This window comes from Engystomops pustulosus, chromosome 4 (assembly GCF_040894005.1).
Source record: "Engystomops pustulosus chromosome 4, aEngPut4.maternal, whole genome shotgun sequence".
Lineage (NCBI taxonomy): Eukaryota > Metazoa > Chordata > Amphibia > Anura > Leptodactylidae > Engystomops > Engystomops pustulosus.
Window position 1 is genome coordinate 149627267 of NC_092414.1, and position 19815 is coordinate 149647081.

The window sequence follows — 19815 nt, forward strand, 5'->3', positions numbered from 1 at the left end:
GGTAGATTTCCTTGAACGGAAATCAACTACCAAATAAAAAAAAAGGCTATACTCACCTCCGCTCACATTAATCCCGGCACTGTCTGTTGCTAGTCTTAACATGCCAGGATCACCTAGTAAACAAACTTATAATTAGCAGAACAGTGCATGAACAAGATATCCAGAGTTCCGGGCTGCTAATTATGCACGCATGGGAGAGCAAGATGATGTCATGTGAGAGGTGTGAATTCACAAAGAGTATAGGGAGGTGGCTGGGGCATGCATAATTAGCAGCCCAGAGCACCAGACATCTTGTCCCCATGCTCCGTGCTACTATTTTTAAGTTTGTTTTCTAGGTGATGCCGGAGTGTCAAGACTAGTGACAGACAGCGCCAGGATCAAGGTGAAGAGGAGCAGGGGTGAGTATTGGTAGCCATGGATAAACCAGAGGCATTTACTCATAATCAACTATTAAAACTATGCTAATGAGCCAGAATGGTCTGGGGTTGTTATCAAAGCCTCTCTATGCTCTAGTTTCATAGGCTGTTACGCTCTCTCACCTTCCATCCTCTGATCCCTGCTGTAATCTATGGGGGGGGGAAGTGCTCCTGCACAGTGTAACAACCTGTGAAGTTGGGAGTTCTTTGGTAACAATCCCAGGAGCTCTTCAGGCTGATTAGCATAATTTGTAACATAATAAATGTTGATTTTATAAGCAAGGAGGCCATGGATAACAAATATAAGAAAATTACCGCAATCGCAGTGCCTGGATCTATGAGTAAGTGTCGTTGGTTTATCATGCTTGATTTTAATGGTAAATTTCTTTTAACCCCTTTGTTTCCACATAAAGATATAGATAACTCTTCCTGCAACATTTAACTAAGATATATAAACATCCAACATAACTTTAATGGCAAATATTGTATATTTCTCTTTAATGCCATTGGATCAGCACTATGTCAGTTCATTCCTACTAAAAGGGATTTTCCAGACCCAAAACTATGAATGACCCATCTCCAGAATAAGCACTAATATTTGATCGGTCAGGGGGCGAGACCTGTGGATAGGTCTTTAATTGTTTTAAGTCCAGAAAACCCTTTGACAGGTTTTGATAGGAAGATGATGAGCTCTTTGCCACATACCGTGCTATACATATAGATAAAAGTGAGCCCAAGAAAAGCGATAATAGTAGGAGATTCAAATATTGATCTCATATACACTGGAAAAAAGATGTTCTTTTCAAATCAATTTGTTTTGTCAAATGTGTGGCTTTGTTTGGCGTAGTTGTGGTGTAAATGCTGTTTTCCGACCTTCCATTGCTCCAAATGAACATAGGACAATACAAAGTCACTTTGCTTCCACCAAATTCATTAAACTTGGATACCCAAGTTTTCATAATAGGACAGAATTAATGTATTGTGACTTTCCGTTTAGGTGCAAGTTTTGATGCAAATAACTCCAGTCCCCATCCTGGTCAGCGTGCAGCGACTGTTGATGGTTTCATTGCAACATTTTATGTGTCACAAACAACCCCCATAGCATACGAACATTGCCAACAGATTTATCAAGGGGTGAAAAGCTATTTTAATGAATCTGAGGGCAGCGGAGCTCCAAGAAAGATATAGACATTGGGGGTTATTTATCATTATGCAGCTCCTTGGGACAGTTCTATGTCTATTTTTGGAGGTCCGCTGCCCATCAGATTCATTAAAGTGGCCTTGGCCCTTTAATAAATGTCCTTATGTGTCTATTTTATGTCTGGGATTTTTTTTTCAAAAAGTCCAATTAAAGTCTTAAAATGCATAAAAAGTCTCAGTACATAGACCAGAAGGGGTTTGGAGTAAGTGTGAGACTTTTTTGCAAAAGTCTGAAGTCATGAATCTGGCTTTGCACGGTGTTGCACAAGCAGTAGTTCTATGTTTACACCAGATTAATGAAGAGGTGTATATAGTCCTGTAAGACATTTTTATCAGTGAAGTCCCTTGATTTGACTACTTTTGAGACTTTTTTTACACCAAAAAACCTACTAAAACCAACGATAAATACCCCCATAGAACTGTTGCGCAGAGTGGGCTATTGATATATTACAACATATGTTGTTACATTTTTTAGTATTTTGACTATTTTATTTTATATGACAAGAAATTATCGTTCCATTTAGAATTCCAATAAATGCAACAAAATGCTAAATAAAGCATAAAATAAAAAATCTTTATCTTTAAAAAAGAGTTCTTAAAAGATGAAAATGTGATGTGGGCATTGAGGCACAAGGAGTTAATGCTCGCATATATGCTTGGCTTAAAGTGGACATCCAGGGAAAATAAAAGGCCATAGTCTGCACAGTTTTCACAAGCACAGGGAAAATACTGCAAATTATTTGAGATGAGAAAATAATGGTAATGGTTGTACACTTTCGATTCTGACCTGACATTCATTTTGTCAGTAGTTGTTCTAACAGCTAATAGGGCTATTATATCTGTCACCATGGTAGCCGCTAATCGCGGTGCTTACGAACTCACTTGTTTTGGCAAGGTATGGTAGTTCCCCCATTCTGTTGACCCTAAGACTGGTCTCTAAACTCAAACGGGGGAAGGAAGGATGGGAGGGCACTTATTATGGCCTATCACACAAAAAACTACCAGTGGTTTTTTTCTCATACCTTTTGGTGCGAGTTGTGGCGCAAAGACCAACTAAAAGTTGTTCTAGGGAGTTCTAGACCTTTTGGTCCGTGCGCCAATTCAATAATCCCTTGCGCTACAATCTTTCATCCCACTAAAAAATATAGAAGGGTTCAACCCGAAGTCTACAAAATGGTTTGTCCATGGCCTCATCATCTCCAATTTGGTTTGCTACAACATTCTTCTCCTTGGTCTCCCACTCTAACAACCTCCAATCCATTAGAAACTGCTTCCTGGCTAAACCATCTCTCTCCACATTTCCCACAACAAATTCAGTTAACAATACTAACCATGACTTTCGAAGCTAACCATAAGCTATACCCTCCGTACATCTCTGATCTAATCACCTTATACCTTTCCACAACAATTTCAGATCTTCACAAGTCCTTCTGTTTCCTCTCCTATTCCACTCTTCTCAAAACCATCTCCAGAACTCTGGAACACCCTAAAACATGTCAGTCTGTCTCCAATGTGCTAGCCACCCAGTTTGACTCTGGGCCTTCACATTTTCACCCCTATACAGGAAACTGAACTTTGCTTTAAAGAGCTACACAAAGATCATAAACTCACAAAGTGTAAAACACCAGGGGAAATGCTGGGCATAGTCAACTCAATCAGGGAAGATGGTTACCCAGCACAATCCAAATAACAAGCCACGGGTCAGGGGCAGGCAGCAATTACAGTCCAGGTTACAAGCCAGAAATCGCGGTAGGCTGAGTCATCTATGTAACAGAATATTGAGTCAGGAACCAGAATTGGAGTTAGGAAATGTAGCTAGTGTCAAACACAGAGGTGTTCATTGAGAAGAAGTATTGCAAACCTTTGCTAGGAATACAGGAACCAAAGGTATGCAACAAAGCTATGGACTAGTTTGTGGGGTACAGACTGGATGTGTGCAACTGGCCCTTTTAATTATCAGCAACTGGAGCGCCCACGGCCCAGTCCCTAGGAACCGACAGCCAGGAGCAGGATGGAGTGCAAGGGCCATATAATGCTGAGGAGCATGGCGGATACCAGGAACAGCAACAGGATGGTGGCTATGCCAGGTAACACGGTGGCGGCCACAATTGCAGTTACAACCCCACTTTTCAAGCCTTCAAATGCAAATATGAAAACTGCTTTGTTTTGATTTAACTACTATGCACTTTTACTTAGTGTTTAAATCTACCCTCCCATATAGATTGTGTCCCTGATGGGCAGTTATATTTCTTTGTACTAATTTGTTCTTATATTTAATTTATGTAAACCCCTAATTAAATGTACAGCTCCAAGGAATTAATGGTAATGATAAAGTGATATCAGTGTTCTGTTCTTCGGATACAGCAAATAAATATCTGCTACTTGACCTAATGATAGATGTTTTTCGCCTCAGGGTTTTAGAAAACCGTGCATGGAAAACAGCTGACTATTCTTCCATCTAAATTTCCAGAAGTGGTTGTCATGAATAGTCAGCCCATAACTGATTCTATAGAAAACACAACCCTTTAGACTAAGCAAGATATATATAGCATATGTTTTGCTCACCACATGCATCCTGGCCTCTTGTAGACCTTACGTACAGTATTTCAGGTTGGTGTAATTGAGAATGGAACCCACTGAAGTGACATACAATAGAACATTTACATAGAACACGATGAATGTTATTGCTGAGCCCACAAATCCTCCATCAAATGGGGGATGTTACGGTTGTTCTCCTAATCTAGGGCCATCCTAGCCCATATACCGGACATGTGACCTTCAACTCACCCTCAGACCTCACTAGGAGGGGTCTGGTGTCACAGGGAGCATTTTTGAACAAGCTCCATCAGCTGGTCTGTGGCCTAGTGCGCTCCAGAAGCCAGGACCTTGACGTTTACCAGAGGCTGACGGCGCTCCATCTGTGGCCGCTGGAGCCACAACGGAAGATTATCCTGCCTCCCTGTCCCCTGAATAGGGTCCATACCAAGGGGTTTTAGAAGGATTGCTGCCTTGGAGCAGCTGAGAGAGCGGTTCCCTCCTGCCAGAAGATTTTTCTCAGCAATTGCAGCCAGCATCCCTGCAGCTCTCCTCCACCTGGAGCTCCTTAATTACTGCTCTCAGCTAGGCAAGGGACTGGACTTCTGTAGCCATATCAATTAAAGGTACCATACCCGGCTAACAGGGCATTCAAGCGGTTGGATGCTGAAGAGGATCTGTGGCCTGCATCATCATCCTGCTGCCCTGGAGAAGCTTCTCCTGCCCTTAGAGAGGCCTGAACAGCACTTTGTGACCTGCTGATGCATTGATGTTCTGCTTCAGTGGCGTCCCACAGGCGCGCCGTTCTTGGGACTTGGAGCTTGCCTGGGCCTGGCCCTACACCCTGCCCTGCATCATTTGCTTTCCTTTCCTGCATCATTTTGCCATACTTTGTTAACTGCTCCAGAGGGGACCCCCATACACGTTGATACCCTGTTGGACTGCCACCTCACTCCCTGTTTCTTAACCGCTACTCATGGTGCCCGGCTGTAAAACATCCGAAGCTACGGAGAAGCTGGAGTTCTTCAAGTGGCCAGAAGCATCTGCCTGCTCCTCCTGTGACCAGGCAAGTGGGTCACCTACACAGCCCTCGATTCCTAATTTAGAAACACAAAAAGGCCTCTTGGCAATTGAGCAGTGCCAAACCGATGTTACCGCAAGGATTGATGAGGTGAAGGTGGACATTGCTCTGATTTGGCAAGATGCCCAACGTACCAGGGAGCGAGTTACCAATGTTGAAAATCGTGTGGAAGATTATTTAATACCACTGGCGAATACCCTGCAAGAGGCGACTGCTCAACTGCAGAGGCTGCATCAGCCCGTTGAAGAGAAGAAAATTTGCCTGTGCAAATGTAATGTCCGCTTTGTGGGCCTGCATGAGCACTCGGGGAGTCGAGCTCCCGTTCATTTCATAGAAAATCTGCCTACCTATCTACCTATGGGTGTGATAGCTTCTCCTCCTCCTTTGTGGTGCAACAGGTGCACCGCATTCTCCCTAACCCTCCTCTACCTGGCACTCCATCATGCACATTCAGTGCTAAATCCCTCAACTTTCGGGACAGAGATGCCATTTTCTGCTTGTTTAGAGAGCAGAGTAATCTAAGAATGGACAATGTAGAGTTCATTGTATTCCCAGACTTCTCTATGTACAGAAGAAGTGGGCACAGTACGTGCACATCAAAAACCGCCTGCAGGAGTCCAACTTGAAATACACCATGCTCTACCCTGCTAGAATCCATATTTCGACACCCCGGAAAAGGTGGTTGGATCCTAGGTGTCGCTCCCCTCAAAGTGACAGATCCTGTTCTGGCTGGCTGGCTGCGCTACTGCGTAGTTGTCCTATAATGGCTCACCATGGGGGCTTCTATCCTTTTGTTGTTCACTGCGAGTGGGGGGTGGGGAATCCCCTACTCCTCTGGAGCTCATTCAATGCATCATAATTGCATATTTGGTTCAATATGGGTTATATGTTCTCAACCTTTTCTAGGTACAGAACTGGTTATTCCTGGATATGCTGACTTCTGAACTTGACTCAGTTCTATTTCAGGTTAGGATTTATGCTGGCACCTTTTGTAGCTGGTGTCTGGTGGGTTGTTTATGCCTGTATTATTTCTGTTTTTGTACCTACCACACCTATGTCTTGCACCTATGACCACTGTCACTCAGTTTCACCTCGCCCCAGGGCCTAATGGCCATTAAACCCTTTCACTCTAAAATTATATGGCAAATAGGGACCTAACAATTGTCTCTTGGAATGTCAGAGGGATGAATGATAGAGTGAAATGCTCCTTGGTCATTCAGTATCTTAGAAAACATAATTTTGATATCATGTGCCTACAGGAGACGCACCTGGAAGGGGATCAGCTAAACTGGCACAAGAAAGCTTGAATGGGTTGATGTGGGTGGGATATTTCAATACTGTTTGGGATAGGTCCTTGGCAGGAACTCAGCGGGAGACCAGAAGTCTGCTCCATCCTCCCCAACTGTGTTCCACACCCTTGCCGAGAGCCTTGGGCTGGAAGATGTTTGGTGCTGTTTACAAACTAATATTACACCCTTCTCCTGATTCTCCGTTTCATATAATTCCATCTCCCACAACTGGGGCTAGAATATGCATGAGACCTATCAAAACAGACTCTCCAGGCATGGCGTGATGTGCAGCGGATCTACTCTACCGTTATGATGGACAAAACTAAATGATCACTATTATTTTCCAAACAGAACTACTTTGAACATGGGGACTGCTATGGGACACTGCTCGCTCGCCTGGCTATGGTAGACTCTGCCCCTACTGTGGTTACTGAGGTCCGTGACCCGGTTGACTCTGCGACTCTGCTACGCGATCCTAATATGGTTACAGAGGCATTCAGAGACTTTTACGCATCCCTGTATTCCTCTACATTTCTGGTGACTGCTCAGGAAACTGCTGACTACCTTAGCTCTCTTTCCCTTCCCTTGGAGGAGCGGGATCTTGCCATCTCTTTACCTAAGCTGGCCTCCCCCAACTTGGGGGACAGAATGTCATACCTAACTACTATTAAGACCCAAGGCATTCCAAAAGAACAAAGTCATATCTGGGCCTAATCTCTCTAAGAGAGAAGCACTGAGCATATTCAGTTCCAAAGATTAAAAAACACTATGGGGCTTATTTACTAAGGGTCCGAGGACCGCACAAACATCTTAGTGAATCGCGGTACAGTGCATTATCGTCGGACAACGCACAATAGTGACTGCAACAGTAAATGTGCCCCTATATGTATTTATTGAAAAGATTAAAAATGCAAATGCATTTACACGTTCTCAGTGAAGGATATACAGGTAGTTTTCATGCATATAGTCTGACTGGTGGTCTACACACAAGGTATGTTTCTACAAAAGACACATAAAGGACACCAAAAATTAACTGTAAAGACAACCTCAATAAAGTGCCCAAAGCCCCTTGAAGAAGTGAGTGGTGCGAAAAGCGCGATGGGGTGTAGGGATTGTGTTATCTACACAATGTATAAGTCTATTGAGTCTTTATAGATACGTTTGTTATTACAGTATACACTTGCAATATATAAAATGGTGACCATTTGATTCTTTTGATGCTTTTATAATGATAACTAGCACTAGCACTTTATGTAAATGCATTTGTGTTTTTTCATCTTTTCAATATAAACATATAGCAGCTTTCGTCTGACTTTTTTCGTTTTGACAGGTATTTAACGGGTTTCTGCACTGGGATTGTGTCGCACACGATTGGTTTTTGGTGCAGCTGCGCTGGCTTCCATGCAATGCAAATTTGGGAGCGTGCCGTCAGACGATCCGACTGATTCGGATTGAGCGCGGGATTTAACTTTCAAATTGCGTCGCAAGACAATGCACTTACATACACTGGGAAGAAGAAGGGGAACTCAGGCAGACCTGAGGGGGGAAGCGATACATGCACGATATCGGGAGCACACACTTAGTGAACTTCGGTTAACATCATGGAACAGGTAAATAAATGTGCCTCATAGTGTTTTTTATCTTTGGAAATGTATAAGCTCATTACTTTTGTGTTTGTATACCTAACCACTAGTAGAGTTAGTACATTTCGCCCTGGGTTTCTGGATCTCTGTCCTAAAAGCTCTGAGACCTCAGGAACCTTCTTTCATCTATTATGGTCTTGCCCATAATAGAGGGTTAGAGGGTTCTGGGAGCAGGTTTGTAAATTTCTGTTCGATAAAATGGGAGTGGCTGTCCATGATGGCCTTAAGCTCTGTCTCCTTCTGGTAGATCCTGAATTGTTCCAATGCACTACAGAACCTGCTTTCCTTACTGAAACTTTGTACTATGCTAGGAAGACAGCAGGCAAATTTTGATGGCTGCACAACCCCCCTCTCTTTGTGACTGGATCAAGGCAGTGAATAACACCCTCCCACTGGAAAAGTGGTTATTTTTTCATAGAAAGAAGGATAGGAGGTTCCATGCCATCTGGGACAAATGGCTTGACTCTCCCCTTAGTGATGTTCCCCAAATTCCATCCTAGACACACTCCCTCACTATATGCGTCTCTCTCTCATCCTTATTTGGGCACACCATTCGAGGAGGCCCTGGGGTGGGAATATGGTGAAGGTGCGTGGTGGGGTGCTTTGTGCTGATTGTGTTACAAATGCACATTCTAAATTTTATTTGAACCCATTGTTGTACGGCGCACTCAGCACATGTATCATTATAAACATTCTTGATGTTTCTACATGTCCTTTTCCTTTTTGTTTCTTTGCCGTGGTGACAACCCGTCCTTGGTAGCAGACCAAGTATGCATATTGTATAACTGTACCCTGTTTTTATGCTTTTTTTTTCTCCATTACATGGGGCCTGCGAGGCCGCCATTTATGTGCTGTAACTACGATGTGCATTGTATCTCCAAATGCCCTTTAATAAAGTTTCATTGTTGATTTAAAAAAAAAAGGGGAGGTTACACCACAAACCATCTAGAAATTGTAAAGAAAAATGCAACTCAAGCTAAGCAGCAATACAGTCTATAATATTGCACTGTTCTTAATCTTTGAATGCCATAATCTGGATTTAATATAAGTAGAACCATGGCAAAGGACCCACTATTTCCATGAAAGCATATTTATTTGCTTCTAATCCATGCTTTCCTATCAAACTAAACATCAGCCACGGAAAAAAATTCACATTCAAAGGATGATCTACTTCAGACTATTCGCTTTTTCATGGGTTAAGATTGACAGATTGAAGATAGCCCAGACTGACGGTGTATGTGATTTGTGAAATTGCAGCAAATATTGTGTAGCACGGCTCTCTGTAAGATACAGCACTTCAGCTGAAGATTAAAGGGATGTTATTAAATCATTGGAAAAATACACACTGCTCATGCCACGGACACCATTACGCTGAAAGCTGCCTGTGACTGATAAGAACTCCACTGTTCCTACTAAATGGGTCTCTGCCATTGCAGTGATTGAATCCAGAGTGCAGTGTCCTAATTCTGCTCCTCTGCAATGAATGAATTACTTCTAATGAGTTACATCAAAGACTGTTTATGGTACGATTCATGCATCGCCTTTATTCTTTCCAAAATGAAATGATCCTTACAGAATAGGCCTCAAATTCTTCAATTTCTTCCTCAATGAATTGTCAATGACCCTGCTTGTGTAAACAAGAACAAAGACATACACAGATTTGAGTGAATGGAGGATTCGCTAGCATCTGATAAGTAAAAAAAATACAACATGGTACTCCAAGCAATAAGTAGCATAGAGGTGGAAATCAGGATGAAACACCTATTCTGTCTGACCTTGGCCAAGCATACCTTATTCTCAGTGGGGAGAGGCCACGGCCAGAGACCCTAGATGCGCCTTATTTCTTTAGAAGAAAAAAATATCAGGCATGTTATATAAATGATTGGTTATAATAATAATAATTGGTTAGTCACAGCCAACATTCTAGTGGCTGACAAAAGTCAAATTTTCAAGTCTGTCATTGTCCTACAAAATAGAAATAGAGGTGAACCATCTTTGCCTTCCAACCTCAATATAAACGTACACACTTTGGGCAGGAACGCCCTGTGCCAGTCCACTCTTCTTGTGACCGCTCGCCCTTCAAGTCCCCTTGTGTAAGGAAAATGTATACAATTTTCCAATATACTTTCTGTATCAATTTCTCACTGTTTTCTAGATCTCTGCTTGCTGTCCTTCTATAGAAAGCTTCTATGTTTACTTCCAGTGGATAGAAATCCTGTCCATGGCCATGTGATGGACACGCATGTACGTGAGCTGTTATTATCACCAAGAGTAATCAGAGCCGTGTGATAATAACAGCTTGTGCACCTCCATCACATCACAAGATCATGGACAGATTTCTTTGTATTGGAAGTAAACGTAGAAGCTTTTGATAGCAGAACAGAAAGTAGAGATCTTGATAAAAAAAAAAGTATATTGACAACCCCTTTAAGTTCACCTGTTTGTCTTGTATCAGTTGTCAGAGATCACCGCAAACTTTGTAACTCAATCAACCCCACTCATCTGCCAGTGGTCTTGGCACCAAGCCCTGGTAACTGACCTTTTGATTACCTGCGGAAACATTATGCCATCACCTGTATTTTGCATGTCTGAGGATTGTATATGTATTTCTAGTGTGTATATAGTGGACTAGTAGGTCAACCTAGACCCATGAATCCACATGTCTGTGTTCCTGGTCTGATATGCACTACCTGGGCTGGATTTTGGGATTCTAGCCCGATATAATATCATTATGGATTGAGATTAGATCTAACATGGAGCTGGTGGCAGTCAAGCCATGCTTCACTAGGTGCCAGTGAAAGTGTTCTCTCAGTCTGTACCCCTAGGTGGCACGGAACGTCAAAGTATTTTTAAATAAAGATCACATGCACAATATTCTATTTCCCACCCGGGGTAAGAATACTATGGTCATATCCTCAAAAGTGAGTTTGAAGGGAAAGGTCCACATAGACATAAGCTGAGAAATATTTCCATTCCTACGCTGGTTTGTGTCCTCAGCAGCCAGTACCCCCACCCTCATAGTCACACTCCTGCTGGCTCAGTGTTATATGCGGCAGCCTATTCCTGTTTGCTGCAGGTTCCAGCTACTGCATTGATCTTTGGTAATAGAAAATCTTTTCTCTGCATAAAAAAATAACTGTCCCATAGAATGTCTAGTGGTGCCTCTGTCTGCCACTATATACTGTAGTAACCTATACATGAGCAGGGATGCACACGCTGCTGTATTTTATTACAAAATTATCTCCATGCGCAGTATACTCCCACAATCTGAGAAGCAATACTGATAATATATTCCATTCAGAATTATTTTATAAACTGCTTGATTGGCAAATGTATCAAATGTACTGCACCACCAACTACTGCGTTTATCTATAACTCAATTCAATAAGTGGCCAAACACATACGATACAGATCACTTTTATCAGGATGAGTCAACAACCTAATGTGCATGGGGGTGATCAAACTCACAGTGGAAGATGGATCTGATCCTGTTCTTTTCTTGGACATATGCCGCTCCTGGATGTTTTTGGTGGAGATTTATTCCTCCTCTCTCCCTAATGAGACAATTTGCATGCTAAACCTTGCCTACCATGCATGTGCCTAAGAGAGTCAGAAATAGTAGTTGTTATATAATGTTCCTTTATTTTTCATGTGGCTATTCTCATTTTGTTAATGGCCCAGGGTAAGATGGTGGTGCAGGCACTATTTATTTCACATTTGTGAACCATGAACTTTAATAGAAGTCAATGGGAGTGATCTCTCACCACATTGTTGGGTTTCATTTACTACATTTTGAGACTTATTTGTTACAGTTGAGACTGGGACAATTATGACTCAACTGGGACACATATGTCTCATCTGTAAGAAATAAGTCTTAACTGGGACAAATAAGACTCAAAAAGTAGTAAAAGAAACCAGGCAATATGGTGATAAGTCACTCCCCATGGAGTGACAGCAAAAGAGGAGCAGGTATCATTTTATACAGGGCAATTCATTTTCATGTGCCTCGTGTCCCTTGGAGATATATGTATATCTATATATGTATATATATATTCATCTTGGATCACTAGCTGTACCACCAGCTTCAGTTTCAGGCTCTCTTCTCCAGCCACATATCCAACTGCAGCATTAACGAAATCAATCAGACCAACAACATGGTGTGCAGTGTTATGTTTTTAACCACATATGACTCATGAATAAAATATATACACCATATATACATTCTTCTTTTCTTTCCTTTATAGATATTTTTTGTACATTTTACTTTCATCTTAATGGTACACAAATATATAGACACATAAAATTAAATAATGAGCCTTTACACTACCCCTCCTGCTGTCTCTATGTACTGTCACAGCTGGGAGCAGGATCCATAGCATTGGTTTTCATTACTATTCGTATGTAAATAATGCCTGGATACTTTCTCCAGTGAAACCTGCCGCATCAGACTGAGGTCCTTTCCACCCAACCTACTCCCTAATACTGTCCAGGACCACAGCTACTCCTCAAGCCAGAAAGCCTCTCTCCTGTAGTCGTATTCCAAATCATTACTGACAGGAACACTTTATTAATCAACGATCACCAATTTGTTTCCCTCCTTGCACACTTTCACCAATGTCTGTAAAACACTTCAATCACTATCAGCGTTGTGTTCTCAATGGAAGGAGAAAAAAGCCCTTGAGCCCTTCAAACCTGCTTTCATTTGGCACCTGCTCTTGTGTATGGCCAACTTGATATTCTAAATGAACAAAGTCTATCAATGTTCTATATTTTCTGTGTTTTTGTACACTGTAGTCATTCATACAGCAGATGGACATACACATTTGATACATTTCGACCATAATTGTCCATATAAGATGTATGGGGTTACTCTTGATATCAGATGTCGGCAAATGGATCAGCTTGTTGATCATAATGTCAATTTTTGTTCTTAAGAAAAATAAGCCGCCACCACATGGCAAGCGCATCAAATCTATAGGAATCTTCATCATAGACACAACTTGAAGTGCGTAATATGTTCCGTTGTTCCTTATGCTGTTGCCATGTGCCATGTGATGTCCTAATGTTGGATTATTATTTAATTTACATTGTGTCTGCAAGATGCTGGTCTATCTTTGAAGGATTGTGGACAAATTTCCAATATACTTTCTGTATCAGTACCTCACATTTTTCTATATCTCTGCTTGATACCCTTCAATAGAAAGCTGCATCATTTATTTCCAGTGGACAGAAATCTGACCGTGGTCACAGAGGTGCACGGCTCGTTATATCACACGGCTCTGATCACTCTCTATGATAATAACGAACTGTACACCTGTGTGACCATGGTCAGATTTCTATCCACTAGAAATAAACATAGAGGCTTTCTATATAATGACAGCAAGCAGAGATACAAAAAAACAATAGTAATTGGAAAATTATTATTTTTCATCATACAAACAATTACATTAATTTGCCAAAGTGGGAATGCCCTTTAAGTCCAAAAGAAACCTTATCACATTGTTATGGAAATTTGTTAGATAGACATTTTTTGGATACTCTCAGCCTTTTTACCAGAAAAGGTCACATACACAGAGCTTATACATATGCTTGTAGACTGAGGCAACCTTTCTGACTCTTTTTGCACAGTAAAGTTGTACATTGTGGAAAACACAAGCTGTGTCTTTCCATCCTGCTGCCTCCTGCTGTGCAGTGCCATTGGAGGTAATGGGAAACGGCTGCAACGTATTGCATTCCCCCCAGATCCCTGTTTAACATACACGCAGGGAGGTCCCCAATGCTGTCACTGTTAACCCCTTAATGACCGCCCTATCGGCTTTTTACGGCGGTCATTAAGGGTACTTATTCTGACGCGTACGCCTTTCTACGGCGGCGCGTCAGAAGAAGATTTCGGGACACCGGGTCTCGCTGGTGCTGGTGTCGGGCTGTGATCTTACAGCCCAGACCCGGCACTAACACCCAGATCCCGGGTGTTTAACCCCTTACATGCTTGACCGCAGCGTGAAAGCGTGTCCCGCGTGGATCGGACTCCCCCCGGTGTGCTTACTGCTCCTCTACCCGCCGGGTTCTGCCTTCCTGCGCAGCATGCTCAGTTACTTTCACTATACACTGCAATACAAGTGTATTGCAGTGTAAAGGCTTGAATAAGCGATCGGACGATCGCTTGTTCAAGCCAAGAAGTAGAAAATGTAAAAAAGTAAAAAAAAAAAAAGATGAAATCATTTTATTATATAATTAAATAAATAAATAAAATAAAAGTCCCATAATCTCCCCAGTTACACATGAAATGCAAATAAAGTATATAAAACACAAAAACACGTACATATTTGGTATCACCGCGTCCGTATCAATCTGTACAAATCTAAATCAATCTTGAACCCACTCGGTGAGCGACGTAAAAAAAAACACGAAAAACTTCCTGTAATATACAATTTTTCATCAAACACCATCACAAAAAATGTTCTAAAAAGTGATCAAAAAAAGTTATGTTCCCTAATATGATACGACTGAAAAGAACAACTCTTTTTGCAAAAAATAAGCCCTCAACCAGATCTGACAACAGAAAAATACAGAAGTTATGGCCCTAAAAAATTGTCAATAGTAAAAACAATGCAATATTCTCCAATATTGGTTTTGCTCAGGAAAATTGAGCAAAGATAAGAAAAACTATATAAATGGTATCACTGCAATCGTAGTGAACCAGAGAATAAAGATAAAATATTATTTTTATGTTACGGTGAGCGGGGGGGAAAAAATGCTAAAAATCCAAAATAAAAATTGATGATTTCGTTTGTGTTAATAAAATCTCATGAATAAGCTTTAGACTTCCAAAATGAATTATCTATACATTGTATCTCATCCCGTAAAAAATAAGCCCTCATATGTTTGCATTACCAAAAAAAATAAAAATTTATAGGTTGTACAATATGACAATACAAATCTGCAGTGAATGGCGCCTCCATTCATTCTATACTCGGCCGTGCGCCCGTACAGATGTTTACCACCACATATGGGGTATCAGTACACTCGGGAGGAATTGGGCATCTAGCGTTGCAGTGCGTTTCATCATTTAACTTATTCTGAAGCTGTCAGTTTGGCCTAAATGAATGTATTTTCCCAAAAAATTACATAGTTTCTAAATTGCAGGTCCATATTGTTTTAACCCATGTGAAACACTTAAAGGGTTAATGGACTTAATAGAAGTTGTTTTACATACGTTGGGGGGGTGAAGTTTCTATAGTGGGGTAATTTATGTGGTTTTACTATTATTTAGGCCTTTCAAAGTCACTGGAAAGCTGATTTGTCCCTCAAAATGTGAGTTTTGACAATTTTCATGAAAATGAGAAAAATCGCACCTAAAGTTCTGCGCCTCATAACATCCTAGAAAAATGAGAGGACACATAAAATATCATCTCAACATAAAGCAGACATTCCGTAAATGTTAAATATCAAGCTTTTTGGGTAGTTTTACTTCCTGTCTGGAAAGCAGAACATTTCAAACTTGGAAAATGAAGAATTTTTACAAACTTTTGCCAAATTTTCACTTTTTTTCAGAATGAATCGGAAAACTTATCACTTAAATTTTATAACTAACATGAAATACAATGCATCACGAGAAAACATTCTCAAAATCACCCGGATATGTTAAAGCGTTCTGAAGTTATAACCAATTATCGTGAGACATGTCAGATTTGAAAAATCAAGTCTGGTCATTGAGCTGAAAACTAGTGTCGGTGATAAGGGGTTAATATAAGGACAATGACATCAATGGGAGCCTGCTGCCAATTTTCACCACTCATCTGCCCAATGTACCCTTACAATTAATGCTGAGCGCACCTGATGTCCACGTTCGGGATGTTCCCCCTGGAAAATCATAGCCCTGGTCAGTTACAAGGGGTGTCAATTTGCTGGATTGGCTGTATGTCCTAGTCCCTTGCCGAACCTGAACGTGAAAGCGGACATCAAGTCTGCTCATCTCCCCTTAGAACGGATTGATAAAACAAGATGTGAATAAAGCCTATGCCAATAAGTATGTACTCTATTCTTAAGATTGTTGACACTAAGGAAAGAATATAGGTGAAGTATATAGCTAGTATATATAGCATATAAATTAACCTATCCAATTGAAATTAATTAAAATATCTCTTTTGATATATAGATCTGTTATCCATGTACCAAATAAATCACAGAACTGGCAGAAACCCTCAATGCAGTTTCAACAAGTTTTTGACATCCATTTACTAATGAGCTGACACATGCAGAAGCACCTGGGCAGAAAACACAACAAGACTGGGAGCGTCTTACCAATCATTCGCAAAAGCATTCCTGGCACAGAGCGCACTAGACGTCCGCCTGAGGATGAAACACTTACTTAAACACAGTGGCCCGAGGTAAGGAAATTGTGGAGACCACATTACTGCATCAAACGAGACTTTCAACCGAATGAGTTCAATATAATTAATCTTCGGATGCTACTCAAAATAATCCAGATTATGTACGGCATATGTTTGCATTTCCCCCAGCCTTTAGCCATATGTCTAAGATATTATTTATTCTGTAATGAAAGCTATTGGTGGTAAATGAGATATTGAGCTGGAACCTTACATGATGTCAGCTGTCTCACATAATGATGTTAATTTTAGCCCGAAAGAAGCCGGAATCTTATAATTCTCCTCCTGTGTATCACATGTAATAGAATAAATCTATAATACACATATTTTCAAAAATCTAAAACCTAAAAATAAACTGTGATTTGATACCATGTACATGAACACTGTATCCTTCAAAGCAACCATGTAAAGTCAAACCAAACAAATTGTAAAAAGGAGAAACTTTCAATCCACAGACTACCATCTGTAATGCAAATCACAACCAAGTCACTGTAAAAGGAAGTCAACCACCTCAACCGATATAATCTGCTGGCTGCATGTTGTAGGGAAATGCACTGTGCTTTCCAACATACCTTTAATATTTCTATCAATTATGCCATATCCAATTTTGATACATCAACTACTAATAAGGCAGTTGCTGCACCCAGGGGTGTGCTCAGCGCCAAAAGGTACTGCTATTTCTGTCAAGACAACCCTCCTCTCCATTTGATAAACAGGGAAATTGGCTCAAAAGAAGTACAGAGTAGCACTAAAAGACAGCAATGTGGTCTAGGGTGGGAAAAGCAGAGTTATAGATGCTAGGGAAAAGGAACTGTGCACCAACTACCTCATTATCATATGGATTGAAATGAGAATATCTTGAAAATGGCATTATGAACAGAAATAATAAAAGTATGTTGGAAATCACAGTGCAATTCTCTACAACAACAGATTATAGTTCTTGTGGGGAGTGGCAGACTTCCTTTAACCTTATGAACAGCTTGACATAGCCCCACACAAGGCTCAACATTAAACCATGAAACCATTTTACAGGAATAGGGAAGATTTATCATTAATGAATGAGGGAATTCCGCCCTCCATGTAAGTCTTACAGCCAAATCCAATACACTAAGGCTACATGCACACGATGTATACCCGCCGTACCGTAGTATGGCGGGCATACATCAGCGCTGCGGAGAGGAGCAGGGTATGAGCCCCGCCCCTCTCCATAGGACTATACAGCACATGGTGCCGTATCACATAGAAAGATAGGATATGTCCTAACTTTCTACGGGCTATGGAGCGGTACAGTGCCGCAAGTGTGCTGCAACGTACCGATCCTGTACAGGGCCGTGAGCCCATAGAAGTGTATGGGGGACCTATATCGGCTTATTTTATTTATTTAAATAAATTCTTTAAAATCACAGGAAAGAAACAGACATGTTGATAAAGTCATAGAATATCTGTTTGATTCATTTGTGCAGTTTTTACTTTAGTGTTACTTAAATGTGAATGTTCAAAGCACTGTTTGCTCATTTACTTTTCCTGCAGAACAGGGTAATTTATTTCCTATATGGCACAATAGTGGCAAAATAACCATTCATTCATCATCTTCAGTGGGGTAAAACTGGGGGCAATAACTTTCCGCGTCTCATATTCCTCCTATGATGGTTGTGAATATATTTTAATAGATTTATCAGGCACATATACTGCAGCTTTAATTGTTTTCTTTAAAAGAGAGCCCTGAAAAACCACCTTGAAAGACAGGAGACTAGGTTACTTTGTCCTGCTGACACATCTAGAAACGCAAGGCTATAACTGGTACGTAGTTTCTAAAATCAATGAATGGCATCAAATAGCGGCCCCATCAACCCAAGACATTATACGCCAGACGCTTCATAAAGAACTTAATGTGATATACAACCTATGCCTGTATTTTACATTTTTAAGAATAGTGCAGGAACTGGAAAGTTGATCTTTGGATTACATAAACCATGGAGTTGATATAAGCATCTGGCTGACCAGTAGCATTAACAGAATGTTATAAGATGATTTGTAACAAAAATCGATGGATCAGGATGAAAATGTGTTTATCCGCAAATCATTTCCGGGACAATACGCCTTGATGTCCTCACTGCCATCTGAGAAAACAGAAACTTGCTGTCTCCTATATAAATGCTTTCAAAATTAAAAATGCATCTTCCTTTTTTTTAGTTAGCTAGATCAATGGAGGATGATTGAAGTGGATAGTTAGATAGTAGAGTAGATTAGTGACTAACCATCCCATAGCACCTACATTTTATAAAGAATTGTGTAGTTGAGTTACTTTTGTGTTTTCATTAAGGACAATTGGCACCAGAACATAGCAGCAGCAAGCAGGCAAAGCACAAGTCTCATTAACTCCAAAACACAGAATTCTAAAAATGTACAGAATTCTAAATGTGGAATATTCTGAACACTTACATTGAACTCACAGAGGTCCACGCTATCCAGGCTTTTGCTTCTGTGGATTCTTCCCTTTATTCTCCGTAGAGATGGCTTTCCTTGACTAGTACTAGAAGCGGCTGCATTAGGGTTCTCCGACGATGGGGTGACCCTGCAATGTAATGCATATTGTCTTTAATTATATTGACTGTTTCCGTAATAATTTTAAGTACAGTACCATGAAGACATTTACTAAACTAGAACTCTACAAAATAGCATAATACTGAACAATACAGTTTGGACAAAGATACTTTATAATGCAAGTTATTTAATGATACACATAAAATATAGATCACTACATATCATTTAGATACTACAAGAGGTTGTGACATGGTGAAAAATTCATGGGATAAAATCACTGACTGTTGCATTGAAAATGCGCTACCAACGGTTTCCTGGACAATAAGTGCTCATGTAAGAAAAATGCTAAACATGAGAGATTGGGGCCAATAATACTAATAGCAATGGAGTCACAAAAAATTCTGCATAAAATTTTGGGTACAGAGGTATTGAGGATGTCAGAAAAGTTGTTGACATGATGATCTTTGAATATACCGGTATCAGTATATGTACCATAGATTGTTGTGCAGGGAAATAGAGTCCCAAGACTTTCTTGATCAGTTATGTAATGACATAACTACAATGTATTAACAAGCGCTGATTTTTTTGCTCAAAAATAAATGTGTATTCTTGTTCACGGAGAAATAAGATATCCCCTGAAAATAAGACCTAAGAGGAAAAATTAATACAAGAAACTGGGGCTTATTTAACAGGGGTCTGCGCTGGGATTGTGTCGCA

At 40.6% G+C, this 19815-nt stretch overlaps 1 protein-coding gene across 14 annotated transcripts in view; it reads right to left on the minus strand.

The window, feature by feature from the left end:
* TJP1 (tight junction protein 1) overlaps positions 1 to 19815 on the minus strand; it is a 349705-nt gene that overhangs the window by 206803 nt on the left and 123087 nt on the right. For all 14 annotated transcript variants that reach the window (XM_072148049.1, XM_072148050.1, XM_072148048.1 and 11 more), the window contains one exon: positions 18997 to 19129. In XM_072148049.1, coding sequence (XP_072004150.1) covers positions 18997 to 19129 — 133 coding nt within the window. The remainder of the gene's footprint in view (positions 1 to 18996; positions 19130 to 19815) is intronic.